The sequence below is a fragment of the Antedon mediterranea genome, chromosome 4 (genome assembly GCF_964355755.1).
Source record: "Antedon mediterranea chromosome 4, ecAntMedi1.1, whole genome shotgun sequence".
Lineage (NCBI taxonomy): Eukaryota > Metazoa > Echinodermata > Crinoidea > Comatulida > Antedonidae > Antedon > Antedon mediterranea.
This window is the reverse complement of record NC_092673.1, coordinates 24,072,267-24,098,015: the sequence shown is the minus strand read 5'-3', so window position 1 is coordinate 24,098,015 and position 25,749 is coordinate 24,072,267. Positions and strand designations below refer to the sequence as shown.

General features: G+C 33.0%; 2 protein-coding genes across 2 annotated transcripts; both read right to left on the bottom strand.

The window, feature by feature from the left end:
• Nucleotides 1–9,418: 9,418 nt before the first annotated feature.
• Nucleotides 9,419–12,050, bottom strand: LOC140047716 (uncharacterized). Its single transcript, XM_072092752.1, has 5 exons — nt 12,039–12,050; nt 11,671–11,907; nt 10,749–10,902; nt 9,978–10,276; nt 9,419–9,663 (listed from the first exon to the last, which is right to left on the bottom strand). The coding sequence occupies exons 1-5, from the start codon at nt 12,048–12,050 to the stop codon at nt 9,514–9,516; spliced, it is 852 nt and encodes a 283-aa protein (XP_071948853.1). The 3' UTR covers nt 9,419–9,513.
• A 3,973-nt stretch (nt 12,051–16,023) lies between these two features.
• Nucleotides 16,024–17,551, bottom strand: LOC140046078 (versican core protein-like). Its single transcript, XM_072090587.1, has 2 exons — nt 17,487–17,551; nt 16,024–17,372 (listed from the first exon to the last, which is right to left on the bottom strand). Exon 2 carries the CDS (start codon nt 17,244–17,246, stop codon nt 16,455–16,457), a length of 792 nt encoding a protein of 263 aa, XP_071946688.1. The 5' UTR covers nt 17,247–17,372; nt 17,487–17,551; the 3' UTR covers nt 16,024–16,454.
• Between the last annotated feature and the right edge of the window lie 8,198 nt (nt 17,552–25,749).

Here is a 25,749-nt window from a genome sequence, read left to right as displayed (position 1 = left end):
ATTTATCAAATGTAATTAGTTGTTACGTAATGCTGGTATAATGAATGTTGCCAATCGTGTTATGCCGTTTCGTAACTGCTTGTAATTGTGACCAAATAGGTCAAATATCGGTCAACAAATAGATGCGAGTTCATGAACTCGTCGATCAAAAGTATACTCGTTAACAAATTAATGCCTTTGTGATTGATTGATTGACGTGTTGGTTGAATGTCAAATGGACCGATAGATTGTAATAGTTGTTAGCACCGGCTTCGTTCGATTTACTTAATAAGACACCGGTTAAAATGTTGATTCAACCAATTCAGCCAATTACCAAAAAGATGAGTAAGTCCATTGACTAATGGTAAACATTGTCACGTGAAGATTTAAAATAAATTAAATTATCTTTAAAGTGATCTGTTCAATTTAATTTATTCTTATGTACTGAATTTTCAGCAACTGGCTGCAAATTGCTGATTTGTACTTCTTGCACTGGTATTAGAACCGATTTAAAATGGGTTATCTCTATAATTATTTTTAACCTATACTGTATACATATCAAACGCAACAACCGCACTTCGTACCATATTTTAAAAAAAATCTGAATTTGGTATTCTATAATAATTAGCATAAGTATTTTCATATATTTGTAAATATTATATAGTATTTTATATATCATGACTGTGTGTTAAATACGTTTCATTGTGCATTATTTATATAATTGTATATAATTATTACCGTATTAGAAAATTAACGAAGATTTCAAATTTATGTTATTTTCAAATATATTGATCATATATTCGAACATTTTACGAAATATATTTTTAGATATTGAATAAAAAAAATAAACAATTGAGCACCATGCATACGAAATTTTCTTTCAAAAGTATAAAAAAAGTTTACAACTTTAAAACTATAGAGGGCGTGTATTATAAATGGATTATAAAGGGACAACTTTCACATTCGAAGTAGGTCTCTATTTTCATAAACAGTAGTAGACCTGTTTTTTGTAAAGCATTATGTTGTTATGGAATAAGGACGTTGCACTTATAGATTGCCTAATTTAATTTATCTCTAAGCGTACGAACAACGCAGAGTTAATTAACGCGCACATTTATAATCCCCTTTTTATAGACTTGGTTGTGAAAGTAAAACTAAGAAACGAGCAATAAATGTCAGTTAATACGCATACTCTTGAAACTCTGTCTGAGTTTCAATGTGTATTTGGCATACAGAAAACTTAATAACGTTGTCTGCGTACTTAATACGAAGGAAGCCCGGTAATTTCATTTACGTTTAGGAAGAGGTTGTAACGGTTGTGCCTACAAATTTCATTTTCTCGGAGAGCGAAGAACTAACTAGTTTTGGCGCCAAGCTTTAAATCGCTAATGTTTGGGCTACAAAAAGGAACAACTACTGTACCCTATTTTCAACAACTGCAGCTAACATTTAAGAAGAAGGAGGGAGAATCAAGTGCTGACTTCCGCGAAAAATCAAAACAAAAGTTCAGTTACTTAAGCTTAACTTGGAACGTATGTAAACGCAACGAAGAGCGTGTTGACCAATGACAAACGACAGTTTGAATAATCCATCGCTTGTGATTGATCAACTCACTTACGTTGCGTTTACGTCCTTGCGTTGCGTTCTAGTGGGAACCAAGTTACTACTCAAGCTTAATTAGTTCCCACGCAACACACGGACGAGTGAGTACGCCGCAAGTAATTTGACCAATCACGACGGAATCGATCATCCAAAGTCGCTTGTGATGGTCAACTCACTTTAATTGACCAATGTACTTATTTCGTTGAGTTCGTCATAGTTCGAACCAGGCTTAAGACAGTAATGTGCTATTGCGCCTCGTTATACCTTACTGTTATTGTTGTATCTCATTCTGTATTTTTAAAAAGAATAGTGCCTAACGAGAAATATGTAAATAATTTAGTTAACATAAATGACATCATTGTATCAAATATGTTTTTCAAATTAGGCTTTTATGATAAACTTGTAATTTAATTATTTATAACCCTAGCAACACAATAAAATATGAATAATCAAACAGGAAGTGCTATAATTATTTAATATAACAAAATGTCTCATGGTCTCTGGTAACCATTTAATTATCACATTTCGAATCAGTATGCAAGGTTTTTTTTTACTCCTGAGCTTAGGATGTCAACATAATCCATAATCTGACATGTGCTCACGCACAATTCTGCAGCTAACATGCCTCTTTTCCCAGGGCCTTAAATGTCTTATAGACAGCAGCACGAAGTTGAATGACTCAACCGCGTGAACAACGTTTGGGTGACAGTGCTTCTGAAAAAATAGTGCCAATAATTCTTATATTTTAATCGTTAAAAGCATGCACGAGAATTTCCTTCAAAATAAAAAGGGGTTAACTGGAGGGCCAGTAATTCATACGGATTCATGGATCCATACTGTCTCACATTCCGAATTAATAAATGATGAACAGAAACAAACACAAAATATTACGACACGCGTCAGTACTGCAGTATCCTACTCCATAGTCTAAGCATTATACAGAATACTGTAGGGCCTATCATAGAATCTGCCTATGATCTGACAAAAGCCAAATGTGGATTTACAGTATAGGTAATGAAAGTATAAATGAAGCATTCTCATAGAAATACTAAGACTAATTTACACAGACGATCGTTAACGGTAAGCGGAAAATCGCGTAGCTTGTCCGGCGTAAATATCTCTGTATCTATCCTGTGGCGCGCGGGCTTTCGCTCAACCGCCCGTCCTAACTCTCGAGCACGCTCCGTCTTCATTTTTTAGAGTTTCAGATAATAACGACGCCCTCTTAATGATTAAACACCCACGGCATGCAAGCGAAGTGGGAACATATTTTGTAATTTACACAAGGTATTATGCAACATGTGGATTATTGAAATGTCGCGTTTTACCGGAAAGATAAACGAGTTTCGGGTGACTAATCGTATTTACTAGGCCTAATTGTTATGAAGAGGGAGGGGACGGAGGAAGCGGCAGTTGTAGCTTAAAAACGAAAGCTATTCAGAGAGTTGTTCACAACAACTCTCTGTTAAATTCCTTTGGTGATTTGAAATCATTCGAACTGAATTACTCTCAAGCAATCGACTTAAAGGTGTTGCCGTATTTATACGGTACTCAAATAATTACTACTTCAACCTCCAATATATCGTAGGCCTAATCTTTGGCTTATTCACTAAGACATTTAAATCGTATAATTTCACACCTCAATTGAGATGCATTGAAATACACAACTCTGGCTATTACCGGTATTATATTGTCAATAAAAAAACGTGTTGTTTTCGGTGTTATTTGGCCTTGTTTGAATCAGAACTTCTTATCAGGTGACAAAAGGTTAAAAAGCACGATTTTTAGCTTAAACTTTCATCATATTAATTCTAGTCATAGGATAAAGAAACTTTATACAATTACCACGCCGATAAATGTACACCATTAATTTGCATTAAATCATAGCATAGGGCGTCAATCAAGGATTTTTTATTTCTAGGAGTTGAAATCGCGATCTCGCTAATCCCTGAAGAAACAAACTTTATTCCGCCGACAGAGGGCAGTATATTTTTAAACTAAAACCATTTTTATTTCAGAATGTCAAAACCCGTTTTAACAGACCTTATTAAAATCGGATACATACTCGGATACTATACTATCTCTATGTTTGAGCTACATTTGACTGTACAGTGAACAACTAATTAGTTTGTTTCCAATTAAAATAGAAGCTAGTTTGTTATTACATATTTACAAAGTATAAAGGTATTGAAAATAAGCCAATTATATCAAGGCAATAGAAATAATAATATTATATCTGAAAATACATATTTTCATATAAACATAACGTTCTGAAGGTTAAACAAATTATTGCAAAAAAAAAGTAATTTAAAGTATCATAGTATGATAGTCTATACAATACAATAGGTAGTATTGAAAGTCAATAAATCCATATTTGATCTTAATAATATTATTAAATACATTATGTAAGGTTATATAAGGTTAAAAGGTTTGAAAACATCATTTATCATTTTAGAACGTGTTAAGGTAAAATAAAGATGGATAATATCAAACCCTTTTAAACAAGTTATTCATTTTCGTTGGGAATAAAAACCAAAATAACGATTTTGCTTTAAAAAGACAAAATAAACTTAACCGGAAAACTGTTGCCTTCCAGACAATTGGTTTCCGATTTTTTGTTTCAATTATTATTATCGAATTTTTGGTGACATTAGAATATTGTTTAAAATTAGCAGGACAATATCTAAAGACCTGGCAAACATGTTTCAAAAACTCGAAACAAATAAAACACTAAAAATATATCATATATATGTACTGTATATCAAAGTTTATTCAATGTTCGGCGGTGTAGCTAAAATAGTATGCTCGTGGCGGCAAGCAGTAGGTTTGACTCGTTATGTAATCTTTGGCAGGCTTCAGTCTAGCCTGACAACTTCTCAATCAAACGCACCCCGTTCAAACTCAAGACGAAGTTGGTCAGAAATTTGCATAAAATCACAGTAAATGAATGCAGCAGGCGGGTCGGCTTAATGACAATCTTTGATGTTATTTACTTAATTCAGGTTGTAAAAAGTTAAAATCGATGGCAACAAAATCACCCAATACTCTCGATAAAGCCATAATAGAGGTAGGTTCATTATTTTGCTAAATGCTTTGGTATTTGTAAGCAAAGCAATTCTGTAACAGACTACTAATAGAGCACTGTTTTTTTTTTGCTGATGTTTTTGCAACAGTGTTTTAACAGTTGCTAAACCATTGTCAGATGTTAATAATGGTCTTTATGTATTGTTATCATGGTGCATTTTATTTCCTGAATGATGTCATTTAACGGCAACATTTTAAAACCAAAATGGCAACCAATTACATTAAATGCAAGATGTTTATTGCAATCAAGGTGTTTCTTTTTGGTAAATTAAACTCCTCGTTCTTTTTTACCTTTTCAGATGCTTTATTTTGGTACAGAAATATATAACTAGTTTCTTATTGGCAACACAAAATTGTAGATGTGTGCCACCACGAAGCATACCTAGTTGGCCTTCTAAAAAGGACCATGTATACACACTGTATCAATATTGTCAATAGAGTTCTCAATGTGCATGCCCACAAAAAACCGAGTAACCCATGATCCGACTGCATTCCGAATGCGCACATCAATCGCTATTCAATGCCCAATGAGTCTGTATTTGCCATGCCATGGGCAGCCAGAGACTCCTCCGCTTCAAACCTCATTTTGGAATTCATCCGACCCCAAGATGCATCGAAAAAAACACCACAACTAAAGCCCGATTTTGAAATATTTAACCATCAACTTTTACCTACAGTGCAGTGCAGTAACACCCTATTTGCAATCCGATTGGTCTAATATTTGAACTATTAACCAATGAACTCGCTTATCTCGCATTGATGTTAGAGAAGAGCTTGAATGGGAAGTGACAAGTGAACAAACCATTTGAAAATGTTTATGATTATTAACCGCCAGTGGGTAGAAAGTTTGTCAAGCTAAACAACATGCTGTGTTTAACAAAGGCAAACAGGACGCTGCGCTCCTGAGATCAAAGGGTTTATCTGTGGCCGCAGAAAAAAATATGTACATAGTACAGTGTGTCAGGAGTGAGAATGCAGAAAGTCCAGGAAACTTATATTGTGACAATGACTGATTGATTTATATATAGCCTATTGATGACATCAAAGAGAAACCTACAATCAAACCTACTTTTAACACTCCGACAGTGGAACCAAGTGGGTGCCCATCGCCCACTTTCTCAACCACAACATACGTTGTATCCTCTGTTGGAAGTGTTGAGAATGTGCAAGTTGAGGAGATAGGTATAATGCAAAAAAGCTAACTCAACAATGATCTACCCATTATAGTATGATAAACAAAATATTCAAGTAAAAAGTATCCTGTATATTATAACACAATTACATGGGTGGGACTGGTGTGAAAGCTAAAACAATAGCAAAGTTCACAGTGGCAGGGATTGAAACTAGAAAGTCCAGAAACTAATATTGTAACAATTGACTGATTGATTTATAGCCTATTGATGACATCAAAGAGGTACCTACCATCAAACCAACGTTTAACACTCCGACAGTGGAACCAAGTGGGTGCCTATCGCCCACTTTCTCAACCACAACATACATTGTATCCTCTGTTGGAAGTGTTGAGAATGTGCAAGTTGAGGAGAGAGGTATAATGCAAAAAAGCTAACTCAACAATGATCTACCCATTATAGTATGATAAACAAAATATTCAAGTAAAAAGTATTCTGTATTATTATAACACAATTACATGGGTGGGACTGGTGTGAAAGCTAAAACAATAGCAAAGTTCACAGTGGCAGGGATTGAAACTAGAAAGTCTAGAAACTAATATTGTAACAATTGACTGATTGATTTATAGCCTATTGATGACATCAAAGAGGTACCTACCATCAAACCTACTTTTAACACTCCGACAGTGGAACCAAGTGGGTGCCCATCGCCCACTTTTTCAACCACAACATCTGTTGTATCGCCAGTTGGAAGTGTTGAGAATTTACAAGTTGAGGAGAAAGGTATAATGCAAAAAAGCTAACTCAACAATGATCTCCCCATTATAGTATGATAAACAAAATATTCAAGTAAAAAGTATTCTGTATAATTATTATAACACAATTACATGGCTGGGACTGGTGTGAAAGCTAAAACAATAGCAAAGTTCACAGTGGCAGGGATTGAAACTAGAAAGTCTAGAAACTAATATTGTAACAATTGACTGATTGATTTATAGCCTATTGATGACATCAAAGAGGTACCTACCATCAAACCTACTTTTAACACTCCGACAGTGGAACCAAGTGGGTGCCCATCGCCCACTTTTTCAACTACAACATCTGTTGTATCGCCAGTTGGAAGTGTTGAGAATTTACAAGTTGAGGAGAAAGGTATAATGCAAAAAAGCTAACTCAACAATGATCTACCCATTATAGTATGATAAACAAAATATTCAAGTAAAAAGTATCCTGTATATTATAACACAATTGCATGGCTGGGACTGGTGTGAAAGCTAAAACAATAGCAAAGTTCACAGTGGCAGGGATTGGAAATAGCTACAGTATTAAGAGAGCATTGTTTCTCATGTACAATGGTGAATGGAAACTAGCTATAGAAGTGAGAGAAGCTAAAAACAATAACTGAATATGTTGAACCAAGTGCTTCCCCAGTGGTAGATAGGGATTCCCCAGTTGTAGTTAGGGATTCCCCAGTGGTAGATAGGGATTCCCCAGTGGTAGATAGGGATTCCCCGAGTGGTTGAATCAAACCAGATCCAATGGAAATAGCAATGAACATCCTAAATTCTGGAAAGTGTGAATTTCCACCAGTTTGCTTTTCTCGATGTGCCCACCGAGAAAAGCTGGATCGACGTTCTGAAAGAACGGTTCAACCTAAGAAAGAGGTTTCTCAGACTTTTTTTATGGAGATAATTATGAGATATGTAATATTATATCTAGATACAATATTCAACATCATCAGTTTAATTTGAATTTATTTTGTAAGAGTTTATTTTAATTTCATATTTTAGTGTGTAAGCATAATGTAAACAAACCAATCAAATTTTTTATGGAATAAAATTATGTCTTTTATTATTTTTTTACAGTATTAGTGAACCTAGTTTTTTGACATATAAGGGCAAGTGCACTCTCTCAAATACAGACCATTGTGCGAACATAAAACGCGTCATCTAATAATGGGACAAGACAAGATTTAATTGGGCCATTATTATAAAGTGGAAATTTTACTATAGGTAGGTTATTTTATAGCGTGTACAGTATTGTATGTCCTAATAAACTTTCTACTTTTTTTGGTTAAATATCATTCACTTTTTCTTAGTATTTGTTTACCTGTTGTACCTTTTACTCATACATCAATGAGAGAATAGTGAGATTACATCACAATTGATAATTGTTCAAAATATTTAACCAATCAGAGAACGCGTAAGGTGAAATTTCCATGCAGGAGTAAGCGCAAGTCAAAGACAAAATAAATCAATACCGGGCACGAGTTGCAGCATTTTTTTACCGACAAATGCTACTTACATAACATAGGCAACACTTGTAGGCTTTACGAATGCATCTCACGAGCCGAACAAATCCATGAGATTCAAAACGAAGACTCCTCTAACCGACCACAACACAGCAAACGAGCTCATTTGAACATTGATAAGCAAAGACATACTCACTCGGAACGCAATCGCATTATGCGCCACTCGGATAAATATAGGCATGCACATTGATAACCCTATTGACCTTTGAACTATAGTCAGTAATTTGTGGAAAAATACATCCTATAGAAAACAATAGTTTGCAAATTGTCCATTGTAGACAATTACAAATAACAGTGTGTTATTCTTTACCTGTAACAAATAGCGCCTGTACATTCAATTAACAGAGAAGTTGTTTTATAGGTTTATCGTTGCCAAAACGTATGTTGTCAAACATCAATTTAGTTACAAAAATGCACTGACTTATACTAGTAACCATTAAAATACTGTTTTGTGTTTTTGCAGTACTTCTATATTCATTAAAATTATAAAAGATGTAATTTAGCCAATGTTACAACAATGATAATAAACCTGTATGTTTGGCAAAAACACGTTCAAGCATCAGGATTAATTAATGCAACCAATTAAAACTCCCCACAACCTTACTGTAAAAAAAAAATAACCAAAATAACCGATCAGTCATACCACAAAACAAATAACACAACCCATGCTCATAACTTCACATCAAATCAAGAGATATGTAAAGAGATTTGAAAGAAAGAGTCATATACAGGTTTCGCCATCCACCTACCATAAGAAAAACACACTCCTCTCTCTCCCCTACAAACTTACCGCCATTGAGCTACACAAAAACAATTCCTGAAAAAAAAGAATAGAAACACAGTAAATATAGGCTGTAAACTATTTTTTTTTTCTATAGCTTTATTAAAATTTTTATAATTGATTTTCGGTTGATAGTACATCTCGTATTGCAATCATATTATTTAAATGGTTTTTATTTAATCAAATATATCTTTAAAATAGTGGTGGGGAGAAAACCAATGGCAAATAATTTTAAAAGATACAATCATCATAATAGCTTAATTAATATTTTTAATTTGATTTTTGGTTGATAGTACATCTTGTATTACAATCATATTGTTTAAATGGATTTTTTTCGAATCAATTATATCTTGAAGATAGTAGTGGGGAAAAAACCCATGGCAAATAATTTTAAAAAGAACCACACTGTATTATCTTCACAACAGCTTGGAAACAAAAACTAAACTAATTATAATTTTATACTTAATCATAACTATTAAGCAACGGTGGCGTATCCAGGAAGGGACGCGCATCCCCCCTAAAGTATGATTTGCTAATTTTGACAATTTAGTGCTTTGCCATAAAAAATAAACTGATGCTAGTTAGAACAATGTAGGATGTGGTTTAAACGACTGCTTACCTTACACTTAGTATGGCATGACCATTCCAGGGAGGATTACATCCTCGTCTGGAATGATGCCCGACGAAATATGGATTACGTTTAAGTTGGAGTTGTAATCACGTTCAAAATCGCCAGGCAAGTCATCCGGTTCTTTGGGCTCATCTTCGAAGGAGGGCTGTAAAACAAATTAAAAATTATCTATTCATTTTCTAAGTACTTTTGATATAAAGTACTCTGGTGTATTCATTTGTTTTTTACTATATAAAACAACTTTTAATTTTTTTTAAATAAAAATTATAATAAAATGAATGTTAAAATCTACTACAGGAAAAAAAACCAATTTCACCCAAACCAACCATCCTATATGTAATATAATATATGTATTTAGAATTACAACCAAAGTTAGTGCTTTGTCCATATTGTACTTTTTTTCTTTTACATTCAACCAAATCCACCACAAACAAACACCACCAAAGGCATGATACTTACAGATGACCTACCGGATGACCTTCCGGATCGTCGCCTTAGTCTGAGAATCATCTTTCTTAAGTTAAAACGTTCTTTAAGGACGTCGATCCAGCTTTTCTCAGTGGGCGCTTGGGGAAAAGCAACCTTAATCTCTGGTGGAAATTCACATTTTCCAGAATTTAAGATGTTCCGTGCCATTTCCAGTGGATCTGGTTCGATCGAACCACTCGGGGAATCTCTATCCATCACTGGGGATGCACTTGGATCAACTTCACTGGTAGGAGGTTGGGGTGTGGTGGGTTGTGCTGAAGATGTTCTATCTAAAAATTAATGATGAAATAATATTATTAATTTCTAATTATAACTACTGTACTATTTTTGGAAAATTATTTTTGATTTAATACTTGCCCAGTATGCTCTTTTAAATTAGGTCAATGCTGTTGCATTTTAAATTGTTTGATCTCTGTTTGTTTAATTTTGGATTGTTTTTTCAAGTATCCTTTGTTTAATTTTAGATTGTTTTTTCAAGTATCCTTTGTTTAATTTTTTTATTTTGTATGTTGTCTATACATTTGAATATTTTTAATTTATTTTTTTTTATTTTTAAAGAAATTAATTTAATTTGTGTATTCCATTATGTGTATTACACACAACATGTTATTTTTCCAACTTATTATTCACTAATGTTAGCTTAGTAATTGTGTTATAATACAGAATACTTTTTACTTGAATATTTTGTTTATCATACTATAATGGGTAGATCATTGTTGAGTTAGCTTTTTTGCATTATACCTCTCTCCTCAACTTGCACATTCTCAACACTTCCAACAGAGGATACAATGTATGTTGTGGTTGAGAAAGTGGGCGATAGGCACCCACTTGGTTCCACTGTCGGAGTGTTAAACGTTGGTTTGATGGTAGGTACATCTTCGATGTCATCAATAGGCTATAAATAAATCGATCAGTCAATTGTTACAATATCATAATACAAAATTACTATTCTACTTCTTTATTACTACTAACTCTTTTTATTATCTGTCTGTAATTACCTCCGCCAGAATGGCGAGAGGTTATGTAGTCGATTGCGTGTGTTTCTATATTTTTTGTTAGTTAGTAGGATTACTTAACAAGTTATTGCCAGACCTTTACCAAATTGAAACCACAGATATGTGGTAATGAATAAATAATAATTAATAATAATAAAAAAATAGTAATAAAAAAAAGGTCCACAGCAGCAATTGAACCATAGATCTCAACTGTGAGAGGCTAGATATATAACCACAAGAAACTCACAAGGTTGTGTAGTGCAATTAGTCTAACATGCAACACTAACACTAAACATTTTTTAAATATTAATTTTCTGGTGATATTTTATGTAGGGGGAATTTTACAGTAGGCGAAGCATTTTCGGAGTGCCCTTCTATTTCACCAAAAAATCCTTTTTTTTATTATTTGAATATGTCATCAATACTAGGGTAATGGCACATATGTACAGTAGGTTAAGTTCTTCACTTCATTTATTAAGCCTTGCAAGACCATCTCTCACCCAACCCCATTTTTCCTTCCCAAAAAAAAAAAAAAATCAAACCTGCTTTAATTCAAAATCCTAGATCTGCCACTGTATTTGTTTAATTAATAACAAAAAAATACTCAATCTATCAATGGAAGTTCAATTGAATGATCAGTTATTATAGTTAAAACAATTTATGCCTACTTTCGGTCCCACACCCATGTAATAGCTCCTCCACTGAGCCTGTCTATCACTTTCCTCTCTCTGCCGACTACTACTCTCTCTTCTTCTCCTCCGCCTCCTCCTTATCCACGAAAGGAATACATGCTGGTTTTCTGATAATATGGGGTCATCAGCGATCACTGCTGGCGTAGCAGCAGCAGCAGCAGCCTCAGCTGCGGCAGCATTAGCTGCGGCAGCTGGTCCAATGGTATCTAATACCTAAACACCAATAAAAACTATTAGTATTGCAATCATTACTTAACATAACATTTTGTTGTTTGAATAAACTTATAATTTATCTTTATATATCATGTAAACAGGTCTTTCGATAGACAGAAAAATCAAATTACGATCATTGACATTTTATCAATAATTTTAGTCAGTGCAAAGTTATATTTTTATCAAAAACAAATATTTCCATGCAAGTTGAAACCCCTCAAATAATACTAAATTGAAAGATTGTCCCCTGAAAAAATTCGTTTTTATACAATTTTTTGTCATATAATGGTTATTTACTTTTCACTAATTTTAATAAGTTTTGGGACTTTTTGTAAAACCACATAATTCTGGTCATTATTCTGGAGGTTTATTATTTTATTGTTTTAATTGATAGTAACTTTTTCAAAGAAATAATAACACAAACCACAAAACAAACTATGAACAACTTTGATGAATCACAAATTAATAAAAAAAAAATTCAACATGAAGTATTTCAAATTGTATTGTTAGTATTATTAGTAACATTAACAAATCAATTAAACAAATCAATCAACAGTTGAAAACTTTAATAACAATAAATATATAATATTGTGATAATATTTTTATATTATTTAATATTTAAGGTTAATAACAATAACAAAAATAATTTAATAACATTAACACATTTTAAATAAAAAGAAATTTATTATCTTTATTTGAATTGTTTAAAAAATAAATGTAAAAAAAAATTGATTAAAATTAAATGTAATTATTATATTTTTCAGTTATTGGTTTAATTAATATTAAAAAACCCATGATTGGAAAATGTAATCAATGCATTATGATATGGTATAAAATAACAAGGATTTATATAGTAACATTTTAATTTCCATTTCTTGAGGAAAGTTAAATAAAAAAAAAATAATTATTATAATTTTAGATTAATCAATATAGGTATATACCTATTAACATTTTTAATTATGAATATGAGCTATAAATTTATTTTAGATTAAGTAGGCCTAATTATTTTTAAAGTTCAAGTTCATATTTAATTAATAGAATACAAAATATTCATAATTGAAATAATAATAATATCTAATAACATTAATTAGAAAATTAAATTTTAAAATATTAAATTAAATCAGTGTATTAATAAAATCATTTAAATGTTACAAAGTTTTATAAAAAGGGAAAATACAGAAATACACATATATTAAATGAGGATACAAACAAATAAACACACAGTGACATAAAATTAGACACATATTTTATTTACCAATAGTTCTGCATATCCCTTGGATAAATAATAGGCATCTAAAGAAAGGCTGATTTTTAAAAACAAGAATATACACTACATTAGGGAAAAAAAAACCGATAACAGTTGAAGAAGGTATGATAAAGAAAAAGCAGAATGCTTGTGGAAAATAAGAAGTATATAGACAAAGAATAAAATTATATTAAACAGACAGATAAAAATAAAATATCATTTCAAAACTAATAATATTTGGATATAATAATTTTTATATCTAAAAAAAAAAGCTTTTCTTAGATACCTAAAACTAATACTATAGGCCTCGCGCACTGTTGTTTGATTGGATTGTTAATTTTTAGAGAACACACAGCAATTTTAATTTTTTTTTTATTTTGTATTTGATAAAAGAAATAAAACAATCTAGGCCTATACATTATTACTAGCATAGGCCTAGGCTAACCTAGATAGTTAGGCCTCTAGGCCTAGCCTATTACTTATTAGGCATAGAAGGCCTGGGGGCCTAGCTAGCTTGAGGCCTATATAGGGCCTAATTAAAATTTCTTTTTCTCTAATAAATGCCCAGCTAGGCCTAGGGCCTAGGCCTAGGCTAAGGCTAGGCCTAGCCTAAGCCTAGGCCTATACTTTAAATTATTTCGTTAAATTACGACCACAATACATAATTGGATGGAAATTTGTCTCTATTCACAGAGAGAGAGAGAGAGAGAGGATCAAAAAGGAGGCTAGGCCTAGGGGCCTCCTAGTAGCCCTAAGAGGCCTAGCCTAGGCCCTACCTTTAGGCCTACTAGGGGCCTAGGCCTAGCTAGTTAGGGTATATATAGAATAGCCTACTAGGCCTAGACTAGCTAGCCTACTAGCTCTCCCTGACACCTTGTTTCAATCAATCCTCACGAGACGTGCGTGCGCGCACCAAACACCAACGACGTACAAACGCTCGTTTTTTCAGCAGCGCAGGCGGCCCTAGCTTTCTGCTACTGTACTAGGCCTAGGCCTACTAGGCCTACTAGCTAGGCCCTAAGGCCTACTACTAGCCTACTACCTAGGCTCTAGCCCTAGTAGGCTACTGTGTTGTGTACTAGGCCTAGGCTAGGCCTAGGCCTACTTAGGCTCCTAGCTCAAATGTATGTATTATTACAAACAAAAAAAGAATAAGTTATCAAACTTTACCTGGACTCTTGAGGAATTGGTTTTGCAACAGCATAGAGTAGATAACATTTTTATTTTAGGTTTCTTCGAGTACAGTACGGATTTATGTGAAAGAAATGTATGTAACTTTTTGTATTTTATTTTTATAATACGCGTACGTAGTTAATGGTTGCCATGCGCACAATAATTGTGAGACTATTTGCACATGCGCACATACCACCAAATCAAGATAGAGTGTGTAGGAGAGCCAGCCGGCCTCATATATTATTATTATACACACTAAAAACAGGCTCTCTCCTCTCCGATGCTGCTGACCTTGTGTTTCTTTCATCCTTGCGCGCGCACCAGCAGTAAGGCTCAATTCAGCAGGCGCGCTTAGCTAGTAGCGAGGAGGAGGGAGGAGGAGGAGGAGGAGAGGCAAAGCAAAATGTCAAATTTTTACATTCTTCTTCATTGTTTATTTAAAATTATACTTCCCAATTTGTATAGTTATAAAACTTTACCTGGATTCTTGAGGTATTGTTCTTACAACAGCATAGAAAAGATAACATTTATTTTAGGTTTTCTAAACGAGTATGTAGTAAACTTTGCTTCATAGGCCATGTACGCGTACGTAGTTTATGGTAACTTAACAATGCGCACATTATTGTGAGCCTATTTGCACATGCGCACAAACGAATCATGATGGTGTGTAGCTTAGAATTGGAAAGCACGTCCATGTTTCTTTAATTCTCACACGCACCTCCTAACGCTCGATTCGGAAGGCGGCGGCGCGGCCTAGGCTAGAAGCCCTAGAAAAATGTTAAGTTTTCCAAGTTTTTTCTTGATTTTTTCAAATTGTCTAAACCCCATACAAACAATTTTATAGTTTTTAAACTTTACCTGGACTGTAGAACTATTGTTTCCGCAACAGCAAAGTAAAGAAGGCATTTTTATTTTAGTTTTTTCGAGTATGCGATGAATGGACAAGTATGTATACGTGTAGTTATGGTAACCACACGCACATCAATGTGATAGCATCTTTTGCACATGCGTAAAACATAGAGGATGTAACCATGGTTGTTTGCGCATGCTCATATGTGACGTATTAAGTATTCTGATAAAATTCGATCTAAAGTAGGCCTACTTTATCTATATTTTTTTATCACAAAACAACAATAAATAAAAAATGATAATACTCATTTTATATAGAGCTTTGCACAAAGGTTCTAAGCGCTTCACATTATTACCCTGGTCATTTTTTGGATCAAACATGCCGGAAACTTACTACCATAATAAATGCAGCTAGTGAAATCAGCGCAATTGTGTTTTAACTTTACCATGTACCCACTTGTGCACCTGGGTGGAGAGAGGCAAACCAACGTGTCTTGGAAGAGTCTTGGAGGATGATACAAGCGATGCGACAAACGTTGGATTCAAACTCACAAATGATTATTATATTAATCCACCATCGTCTATGACATTGCGCCAAGCGCACTTCTCCGCGGCTTTTTTTGAAATTAATACTTTTAGGCCTAAGCAAAAAAAAATCACCTAAAATTGATTTATTGTTAATGCATTTGAACCGTTTTCTTATAGGCCTAGTCACAACAAACATGAGAAAGGTAACCATAGACATATCTGTCTAACCTTTAAAAAAATTGTATTTAATATGATTTTTATACAAGACAGCATAAATGGTTATCGTATTGTTTTAGAATGAAAACTTTTCTAATTTCGTTTGTTTTATGCAAGATACATGTTTATCTATTTATCGCTGCCACGTTAAAGGGGATTTTATTCAATTTACTATAAAATACCATAAATTCAATTAAGCCTTACACTTTGATTATTGATTGAACACTGATTATACATTTGCTTAAATATTAAAATGGATATAAAGTAAATCAAAAAGATAAATATAGAGCTAGACTATGACTATCCAAAAATATTTCCTGGCCACGACAAGAACATGAATTTAACGCACAATTATTTAATTTGTATAAACAACGACTTAATTAGACCCTATAAAAGATTTCACAAATCAAGATTGTTGGTCATCATTGATAATTATCAATGATAACAACTAAATTAACTTTAATTGATATTAATATCATAATACATTGATAATTGTATAACGCAAGAAAATAAAAAGGCCTAAAAATGTGTTAATTCAGGTTTTTGGAATGTGACAAAAGGCATCATTTTGGTTTGATTCCAATTTTTGTCCCTTACTAACAGTAACTCCAAGTGGACTACAACCATGTACACAAGAGTACGCAACGTATTTGTCATTGATCCATCCTCTTCTAAGTTGTTGATAGCCAGCTTGGTTAGCTGCTCTCATCTGGTTTTCAGAGGCAAGAGAACCACCGATTTCTGTACACCTTTCCATAGCCTGCGTGTAATTCAAGACATTCCTAAACGAATCTTTCGGCGTTACAAATATTACACCATGATCTGGATATGGGTAAGCACCCGGTTCTACATTTAACAATGAACAGTATGCTGGCTTGTAATAAATGGTGGGGTCGACAATTCTAAATTTATTTCCCGTTATTGCGTTTTCCCAACATATTTCTGCGTTTTCAGGCCTCGATATTAGGTTATTTGAAAACCAAGCTATCTCGCACGACTTAACACCATTTACGCTAACGTTATACAGCTCCATTGGTAACGCAAGGTGTCCGTTAAACTCATCTCTACAGCGTGTTTCTGCATCAGCGTAGTGATATCCCTGTGTGCTATCATAGCTAATATGCAGTATTCTGCAGTCAGAATGGTAGTCTATTCCAAAAGGCATGATGATAGGGTTTATGTAACAATAGAAACAGGAATATAATGATGTACGATCCGGATAAAGATTACAACGCAGATCTGGATTAACGAGTTCACACATTGTCTGGTCGTTACTGAACGTAACCTCGCCACTAATCAGCCAACAGATATCACACGTCAAATTCATTCCATACTTGATGGCAGATATCAGTATTTCGTAAGGAGCAAGAAATCCTTTCAAACGACGACATTCAGTAGACGCTTCGTCATAATTTACATCACGTGATATTTTAACAACAATTCCGTCCCATACCTATATAGAGACAAAACACATAATAAAAATATATTATGAAATAATAGCATATAGTTTGTATACTTGATATTTATCGAGAGATTAACATAGATTTGTTAACGTAGTAATACTTACAGTGACTTTATATTCCAAATTCACTCCAGTTCTAGACTCATTTTTTTCTTTCTTGAATTCACATCTTCTATTTTTCGCATTAACTGTTATATATGAACATGTGTAATCTCCAAGTCGTAGACAGTGTTGGGCGCACCGAATAGCAGTAACGTTTGTCACCAGATCATTACTTCGGCTAACTAGAGTAAATATCTTTGATTTCAAACCTGGCGTTATACCTTAGTGGAAAAAAGCAGGTAGATCAAGAAAGGCGAACTTAGGCCTACTACACTTTACTTTTTGAGCTATAATAACCAAAACTGTAATGTAATACTATCAATTTGTAACAGAGAAGGCTAATGTATAATAAACTTAAGTCTGAACTAGAACAATTCTATCGAACACCTTAAGTGAACGAATGAATTTACTAAAAGGCATTCTGACGCCAAAGCAAGTTTCTTCAATAAATAACTTGAAGCTAGATCGTACTACTAACCTGTCACAGCCACTGCTGAACTTAAGCCAACTAAAACTGTACAAATATGAACAAGTTGCATAGTTGTTTAGTTCAGTACTTGTAACAAGATACTATTGTCAACACATTAGATCATTGTATTATATATACTGTTGTGCAACTATTATCATTTAAGTATGAAATAATTACATTGCCGTTATTAAACGGTGAAACCACAGTTACAAAAATAAAAATATATAAGCCTAATAGTCAGTAGTAATAAAATGATAAAAATTTAAGTAATGTAAGTAGATAATGCGTATTCATAGAACGAACATTTGGTTTTTTTTTACAATTTCATTCCATTTACTAAAGTAATTATTGTATTATTTTCTAATAAAATGTTTATTTAACACTCTTAATATAGAATTTAATGTAGGTCCAATACTCATAAAACTACAATACATATAATAATAATAATATTAATACGGCAATGGTATAATAGCAACAATACACTTACAGTTCTTATTACCTTCTCCGTATACAGATACAAGTCGACAATACTAATTATATTGCATAATCAATAATTTTCAATCAATAAACGTGTGGCTAAAATATTTTTTACTTATATGGGCCGAAATTCAAAATTACCAATAAAGAAAGTTGTGACAGTCGTGGTTATCGGTTATCTCTGTCACCATGCGCGAATGGGCAGCAACTTTCGAGCAACTTACACTTAAGTAAAGTGTAAAATCTTCAAAAGGAGCACACGTGACAATACTTCACTAAAAAGTATATAAATTATTATTAAGCATCGTGAAATATACAACAACCATTACAATTGTACACAAAATTATAGTTATTCAGCTTTTATATACCAGATTGATTCAAGTGTTATGTTTTCAGTTCCACAAATGTTCATAAAATAAATTTACGTGAACTTGTTCATGTCAGGTTGCAGAGTTTGTAAAACATAATCAAACAAAACAAGTTATTGCTTGCGTTCCCACAAAACGATAAAATACTTCAACATTATAGGCATAAAGAGTGGTTCCCACTAGAATGCAACACCGCGACGTATCGACACGAAGTGTTGTATTGCGTAATCACAAGTGGGAACCGACGACGCAAAAATGCTGCAAACATCGCAGGTTTGATTTCACGCAGGAGGGGGTAAACATAATTATTAGAAGGGCATTTGCTTACGTTGCGTAGATTGCGTTACGTTGCGTCACTAGTGGGAACCAAGCTTAACGGCTCATACCAGATTCCAAATTAACCAACACAGGCATTCAATAACAGAAATCTCACTCCAGCTTCTTCATTCACGTGCAACATCAACCTACTGGTAGACTAAGGTGTTCTGAACTCCAGAGTTACCTGTATAAGCTAGCGTAATTAAAATTATGCATAATAATGTGTGACGAAACAATACAACCACTATTAATCACAAACAGTTTTATTTTCTGTTAAAGTCAAAAACAAACATTAATCAGCAAATTTCGAACTATTTAACAACCATACTTGTACAATACTTAATATAAATGATATTGGTCTTGTTTGTCATATTTTATTAAGTTTCGTTATTATGTTATAATAGTGACAATAAAGTGCTTATATCAAATGCCTAAAACAAATGTGTCTACGCGCTTTATAAATGAAAGAATTATGACATATCCTAAATATAATGCGGAAAGAGAGAATTAATTTTGATGCACATGAACTATTTTTACCGCTCAATGTAACAAGCGTCGAGAAATATGAAAAAAAAAATGGTATGCATTGTTTATAATGTTATAAGATACGAATTTTACTGATTTCCAATGACTAACATAAACGATGGAAGATTATACGCTGTTCAATTTTAAGACATTGAAGTTCTTTAAATAAATGAGACACATAATCAAACTTTCTCAAGTTAAAAACTAGCTAAATAATATGTTTACATACAATGATATTCATCCCGAAGCCAAAAATCGATTTAAAAAAACGAAGTTTGTCTTGGATGGTCTCAATATAGATACACTCCCAACTTCAGTTAAGTTGTTTAAAACGTATCTGAAAAATGCATTGCAAAAATAATAGTATGGTATCTATAATGGTGTACATCCAGCTCATAAAATGGCTTGATACTATGTGAAATGTGTTAATTATTACTATTCTTCTAAGATTAAATGAAAACAAAAAATGTATTATGTAGGCCTACTACAGTAGAATCCCTATGAAAGAGACACTGGATAGGGGTTCCCGTTTACGCGGGAAATACAGGTATTGTGTTCCCTAAATAGGGGTGTCAGATGGAAGGGAATTTGCTGTAATTTTTCTTTTCAATTTAAAAAATGTTTTTTCTTTAATTTTTTCGTATTTATATGGTGTTGGATTAGTGTGTAATATCACGAACTTGTGTAAAAACAATCAATGTTGATTAAACGAGTTGTACTGTACATCAGTCTCGTGAATAAATAAAGTTTATATATATATATATATATATAAAGCTTGGCTGCCCCTATTTTGTAAAACTTAACGACGTTTGATTCCGTTGCAAGATGTTCCATGAAGTAAGGAATTACAATAGTCGAGTCGTTCCAAGACAACATTACAGTTAATATACGTACCTACGAATTTGGTATACATAATTAAATAAAGGTTTCAGATCTGCAGAGGCCAGACACTTGATTTGACATGCTTAACTGACCATCAAATATAACACCAAGAGTCTTAATTGAATTTGATTGATGGATTGTGATATTGCCAATATGAAGGCAATTAGACATTATAGATTGTTATTGATTTACATTTTAATTTTGAAATACTTCATTGCAATTATTAATAACAATACATTTTATATACAATTATCGACAAAGTTTAGTTCACATGCGTAAAGGTTTTTTAAAAAACCGGGTGATAATCGAACTAAAGAAGAAAAATTGTAAAATATTGTTTATCAAAAGAGCCGCAGTAAAGTGGCATGTCACCTGAATCCACTCAACGACGCATAGGCGCACCAACGCAAGTTCTTCGGATGATCTACGCGCGCGTCATGATTGGTCAAATTACTTGCGGTGCGCTTACGTCGAGTTGAGTTGCGTTCATTTAAAAAAAAAATCAATTCAACCAATCGGTGAATTTGTAAAACTGATAATGGTACCATATACTTATTAAGATTTTGGAACGTGACAAAATGCATCATACTTTAAAGATCCAGATTTCGGTCCTGAAAATTCAGCTCCAATTGGGCTACAGTTACTTAAACACGAATATGCAACGTATTTGTCTTTGATCCATCCTCTTCTAAGTTGTTGATAGCCAGCTTCGTTAGCTGCTCTCATCTGGTTTTTAGAGGCAAGAGAACCGCCGATTTCTGTACACTTTTGCATTGCCTGCCAGTATGTTAAGTCAGCACCATCTGAATCTGTCGGAATAACATGTATTATACCATGATCTGGATATGGGTAAGCACTCGGTTCCACATTTAACAATGAACAATAGGCTTGCTGGTAATAAATGTCGGGATTGACAATTCTAAATTTATTTCCCGTTATTGCGTTTTCCCAACACACATCTTTTTCTAAGTCAGCTTTCGATTTTTGGTTGCCTGAAAACCAAGATTTCGCGCACGTCTTAACACCATTTACGCTAACGTTATACAGCTCCAATGGTAACGCAAGGTGTCCGTTAAACTCATCTCTACAGCGTGTTTCTGCATCAGCGTAGTGATATCCCTGTGTGCTATCATAGCTAATATGCAGTATTCTGCAGTTAGAATGGTAGTCTATTCCAAAAGGCATGATGATAGAGTTTATGTAACAATAGAAACAGGAATATAATGCTGCACGATCCGGATAAAGATTACAACGCAGATCTGGATTAACGAGTTCACACGTTGTCTGGTCGTTACTGAACGTTACCTCACCACTAATCAGCCAACAGATATCACACGTCAATTTCATTCCGTACTTGATGGCAGATATCAGTATTTCGTAAGGAGCAAGAAATCCTTTCAAACGACGACATTCAGTAGACGCTTCGTCATAATTTACATCACGTGATATTTTAACAACAATTCCGTCCCATACCTATATAAGAAAGCGAACGTACGTTTGTTCATAGGTATACACATTTTTCTTATTTGCGCATCCAGGGAGGGGAAGCTTTTAAACTACTGCAGTGGAGGGGGAGGTATGGTGTGGTATGGAAGAGGTACACCCTCTGGATGGGTATTTCATCTAGTACCTATAAGGTCATAACGCATTTACTAAATTTGAAATGATTGATTTGGTATTTATGATTTTAAAAAGAAATTATAATAATATAATAGTTTACGCATTACTTACTGTGACTTTATATTCCAAATACACTCCAGATTTAAATGTACTTGCTTCTTTCTTAAATTCACAATTTCTGTTTCCTTCCTTAATTATTATATATTCACATGTGTAATCTCCAATTCGTAGGCAGTGTTGAGCGCAGCGAATAGCAGTGGGTATCTCAACAACGTTTGTTACCAGATCATTATTTCGGTTAGTTAAAGTAAAAACCTTTGATTTTAAACCTGGCGTTACACCTTAGAAAAAATATATGTAAAGTGTAATGATATCTATTTGGTCGTTAATGTATGAACTCCACATAACAAATAACAGACGGTAAAATAACCCAATTGAGTACAAATTTACATTAATTAAAGATATATTGCTCCCAAGGTGTTTTTTTTCTTTGTACAGAGGTGAATAACTTAATTGAAACTGAAAAATGGCCAATTAAAGATGTATTGTCCCCCAAAAACATGAAAAATGAAGATTAATTAAATCAGACTTTGAATATGTTAATTTGTAGTTTTGATAAAGTTAATCACTTCCATAGAAAAAATAATGTTTTTACCTATAAATTTACTAAACTAGATGGTACGCTCGCTTCGCTCGCGTACCATCTAGTTCGTGCCCACAGATGGTTCTCGAATACATAGTAATTTCAGCGTAAAAAAAATGGCGATTTTAAATGTACGTACGGCAAGACTATAAAACATTGTCGTTTACAGAAACAAATAGACACAATGATTTATGTAGTCAACCACAATTAGCACCTAGAAACTTGTCACAAAATGAGTTCAAATTTGTTATTTGTACTGATTTAAACAAACCCAATTTTGTATCTATTAGAGTTTAGGGTTTTGTATCTAACATTAGAGTTGAGCGGTGGGGATGAGGATAGGTACAAAAAGGAAAATTTTTTTAATATATTCTTTATATTAAATTATTCTTTATATTTCTTTGTTATCCACTCAGTAACGAAATATTTTTTTATAGGCCTATAAATAATATACCACTAAATAGAGTAAAACATTTCCGATTTAATACTTTATTAAAACTGTCACTGTCTCATGGTCGATTGAAATAGTAAAGTACCTTTAAAGACCACTAATACGTTTATATTTTTGTAATTATTAATTAATACAAATGTTGAGAAACAACTGACAGTATTAAAGTATTATATTATTATGTGTTTATAATCTAAAAGTAGGGGCTACCCACACTCACAGTGATAAAGTTTATTAGTATATTTGTTTATATTATATCTAACAGTACCAACACACTCTTGATTCAAATGGCGATCAAACGTGGTTAATACCTATTTGCAGTATTGTATAGCATTACAATACTATTTCTGTTTATTCTCCAAGGGTCTATAAATTTACCTACTTGTTTTAAACCATGGAGGTATGCAAGTATGGTTAAACCAAATAATTTGGAATGTTCCATTCATTGCAAATCAATACATTTGTATAAACGTATATTAAATCTATCAAAATAGTATTTTTTAAAGAAAATCGGCCTGTCTTCAACATTATGATGCTGTACTCGAGCTGTTCAACCGGTTTTCAGCCATTAAAAACAATTATCGTAGGAGGAGATAGGAAAATGCGAAGCATCCTCGTATTATTGTATGCGGGTATTTTTCACGATGGACATGCATTAGACAGTGTATACCACGATCGGAAAACACCCCTATTTGGGGCAAATCGTTGAACCTAAATTCGTTTTAATTGTCAATAACTAATTATCTGACTCAATTTAATTAGTAAACAGGGTTACATCAGGTGGTTAAAATCAGTACCGAAAGTACGAACCAACTTTATTATACCATCGAGTAAACATTCTAGAAGTAACGCGCGATTTACCGAATTTTGCCCTTACGTAAATTTATATATAGATAAATTGTTAAATTCTACCAAAAAAAAACACTGGCTGGCAGCCAATTTGGCAATTTTTTGCTTTAAATCACAGTTTTCAAATAAATACATTTTTTCGATCCAATTTTTTTGTTAAAAGTGTACAACTATTATGTTACTTTAAAATGGAATAATCAACAACAATTTTGTTGTTGAATTATTTTTTCAGGGGGACAATACATCTTTAAAGGTCTGATTTTATTAATCTTCATTTTTCATGTTTTTTAAGGACAATACATCTTTAATAATTACTAAACAAAGTCTCAATAGTCTATTTACAACCACATTAGCGTAAATTGGATTTTACAATTCTAAACCAATTTTACGGGCTTTTTTTTCTCATGTTTTTTCGTTCAATATTTTACACAGAGGCGCCTCTTAAGGTAAACCTTAACTTTAAAAAGCCACTAACACTCAAAACTTCCAGAATTTATTTAAAAATAAACTATACCATAAAACTGTCTTGGATTAAAAAATAAAAATGGCAAGAAACCTAACTACTAAAGTAGTAGCTGCTACTAAACCTCTGTCTACACTATCAAACTAGTCTGACAAAAAAGCATGGTGTGCCCAAATATGGTAGTGATATGTCCAAATATGGTAGTGATATGACATCATCATGTTCATATATGGGTACACCATCATGTGTCACATAAACTTTGATAGTTTAGTATTAATAGATACTGATATTTACTTACATGTCACAGAGCTGACTAAACTTAGACCAACCAAAATTGTACACATAATATCTGCTGTGTGAACGAGCATCATGATCACCGGCTGTACGAGTGAAGTGAGATTCTACACTACGCTATATTATGTGAAATTACTATCAGTTATCTATTTGTTAGAAGAGCTGTTTAGAAGTTGAAGAGCTGTTTGTTGAAGTAAGACAGATCAAAATACAAGTAGAAAATGCAAAATCCATAAAGTAGAGTCAAACATGTAATAAAATAGCAATATAAATCGAAAGGATTATTTTATTGGACAATGCCTATTCAAATAAAAAATGTGTTTATAATAAAAAAGCAATCCAATTGTTGTCATTATAATTACTTGGCTTCACGATCATAACAATAAAAGCTCATACAAATGGACACAAGAAAGATACAATTTAACACATTTACGGTAATTTAATCTAATCAATATATTTTTAGATATGGTACCGTTTGAAATAAGTAATAAAGAGAATGATCAAGTATTGGATAAAATTTATAAAATGGAAAATAATAGATTACTAAATATATGCTACCAAACTCAAAGATCGTGGGCGGAAAAAAGCAAGAACTGTTGAACGTTCGAAATAAAACATCTTCTGGGTAATTTCGGTTATAATAATAATAATAATAATATTTATTCGGCAAAAGTTCATAAAGTACATTTTACAATTCATCTTGCCAGGAGCAAGTAATAGGCATGAGCCCAAACAGAAAACTGCTCTTACTCCATCATTACTTATAAAATACAAAAATAACAAAACTAGGTAGCACAAATTAAGTCAAAATAAAACAAAACAAAACAAAGTTATAATGAGATACACCAATTAAAAATAAGCTGCATTGAATAAACAATATAAACAATTACAGTACAACTTAATATTTTGA

Bases quoted from the DNA above. Each gene is read 5' to 3' on its own strand.
- LOC140047716 (XM_072092752.1), bottom strand. The intron at 10,277-10,748 runs GTATAATGCAAA...ATTAATTTTTAG, and splicing joins TGTGCAAGTTGAGGAGAGAG to ATAGAACATCTTCAGCACAA. The intron at 9,664-9,977 runs GTAAGTATCATG...TTTGTTTTACAG, and splicing joins GGTCATCCGGTAGGTCATCT to CCCTCCTTCGAAGATGAGCC.
- LOC140046078 (XM_072090587.1), bottom strand. From the start codon at position 17,246: ATGAATTTGACGTGTGATATCTGTTGGCTGATTAGTGGCGAGGTTACG.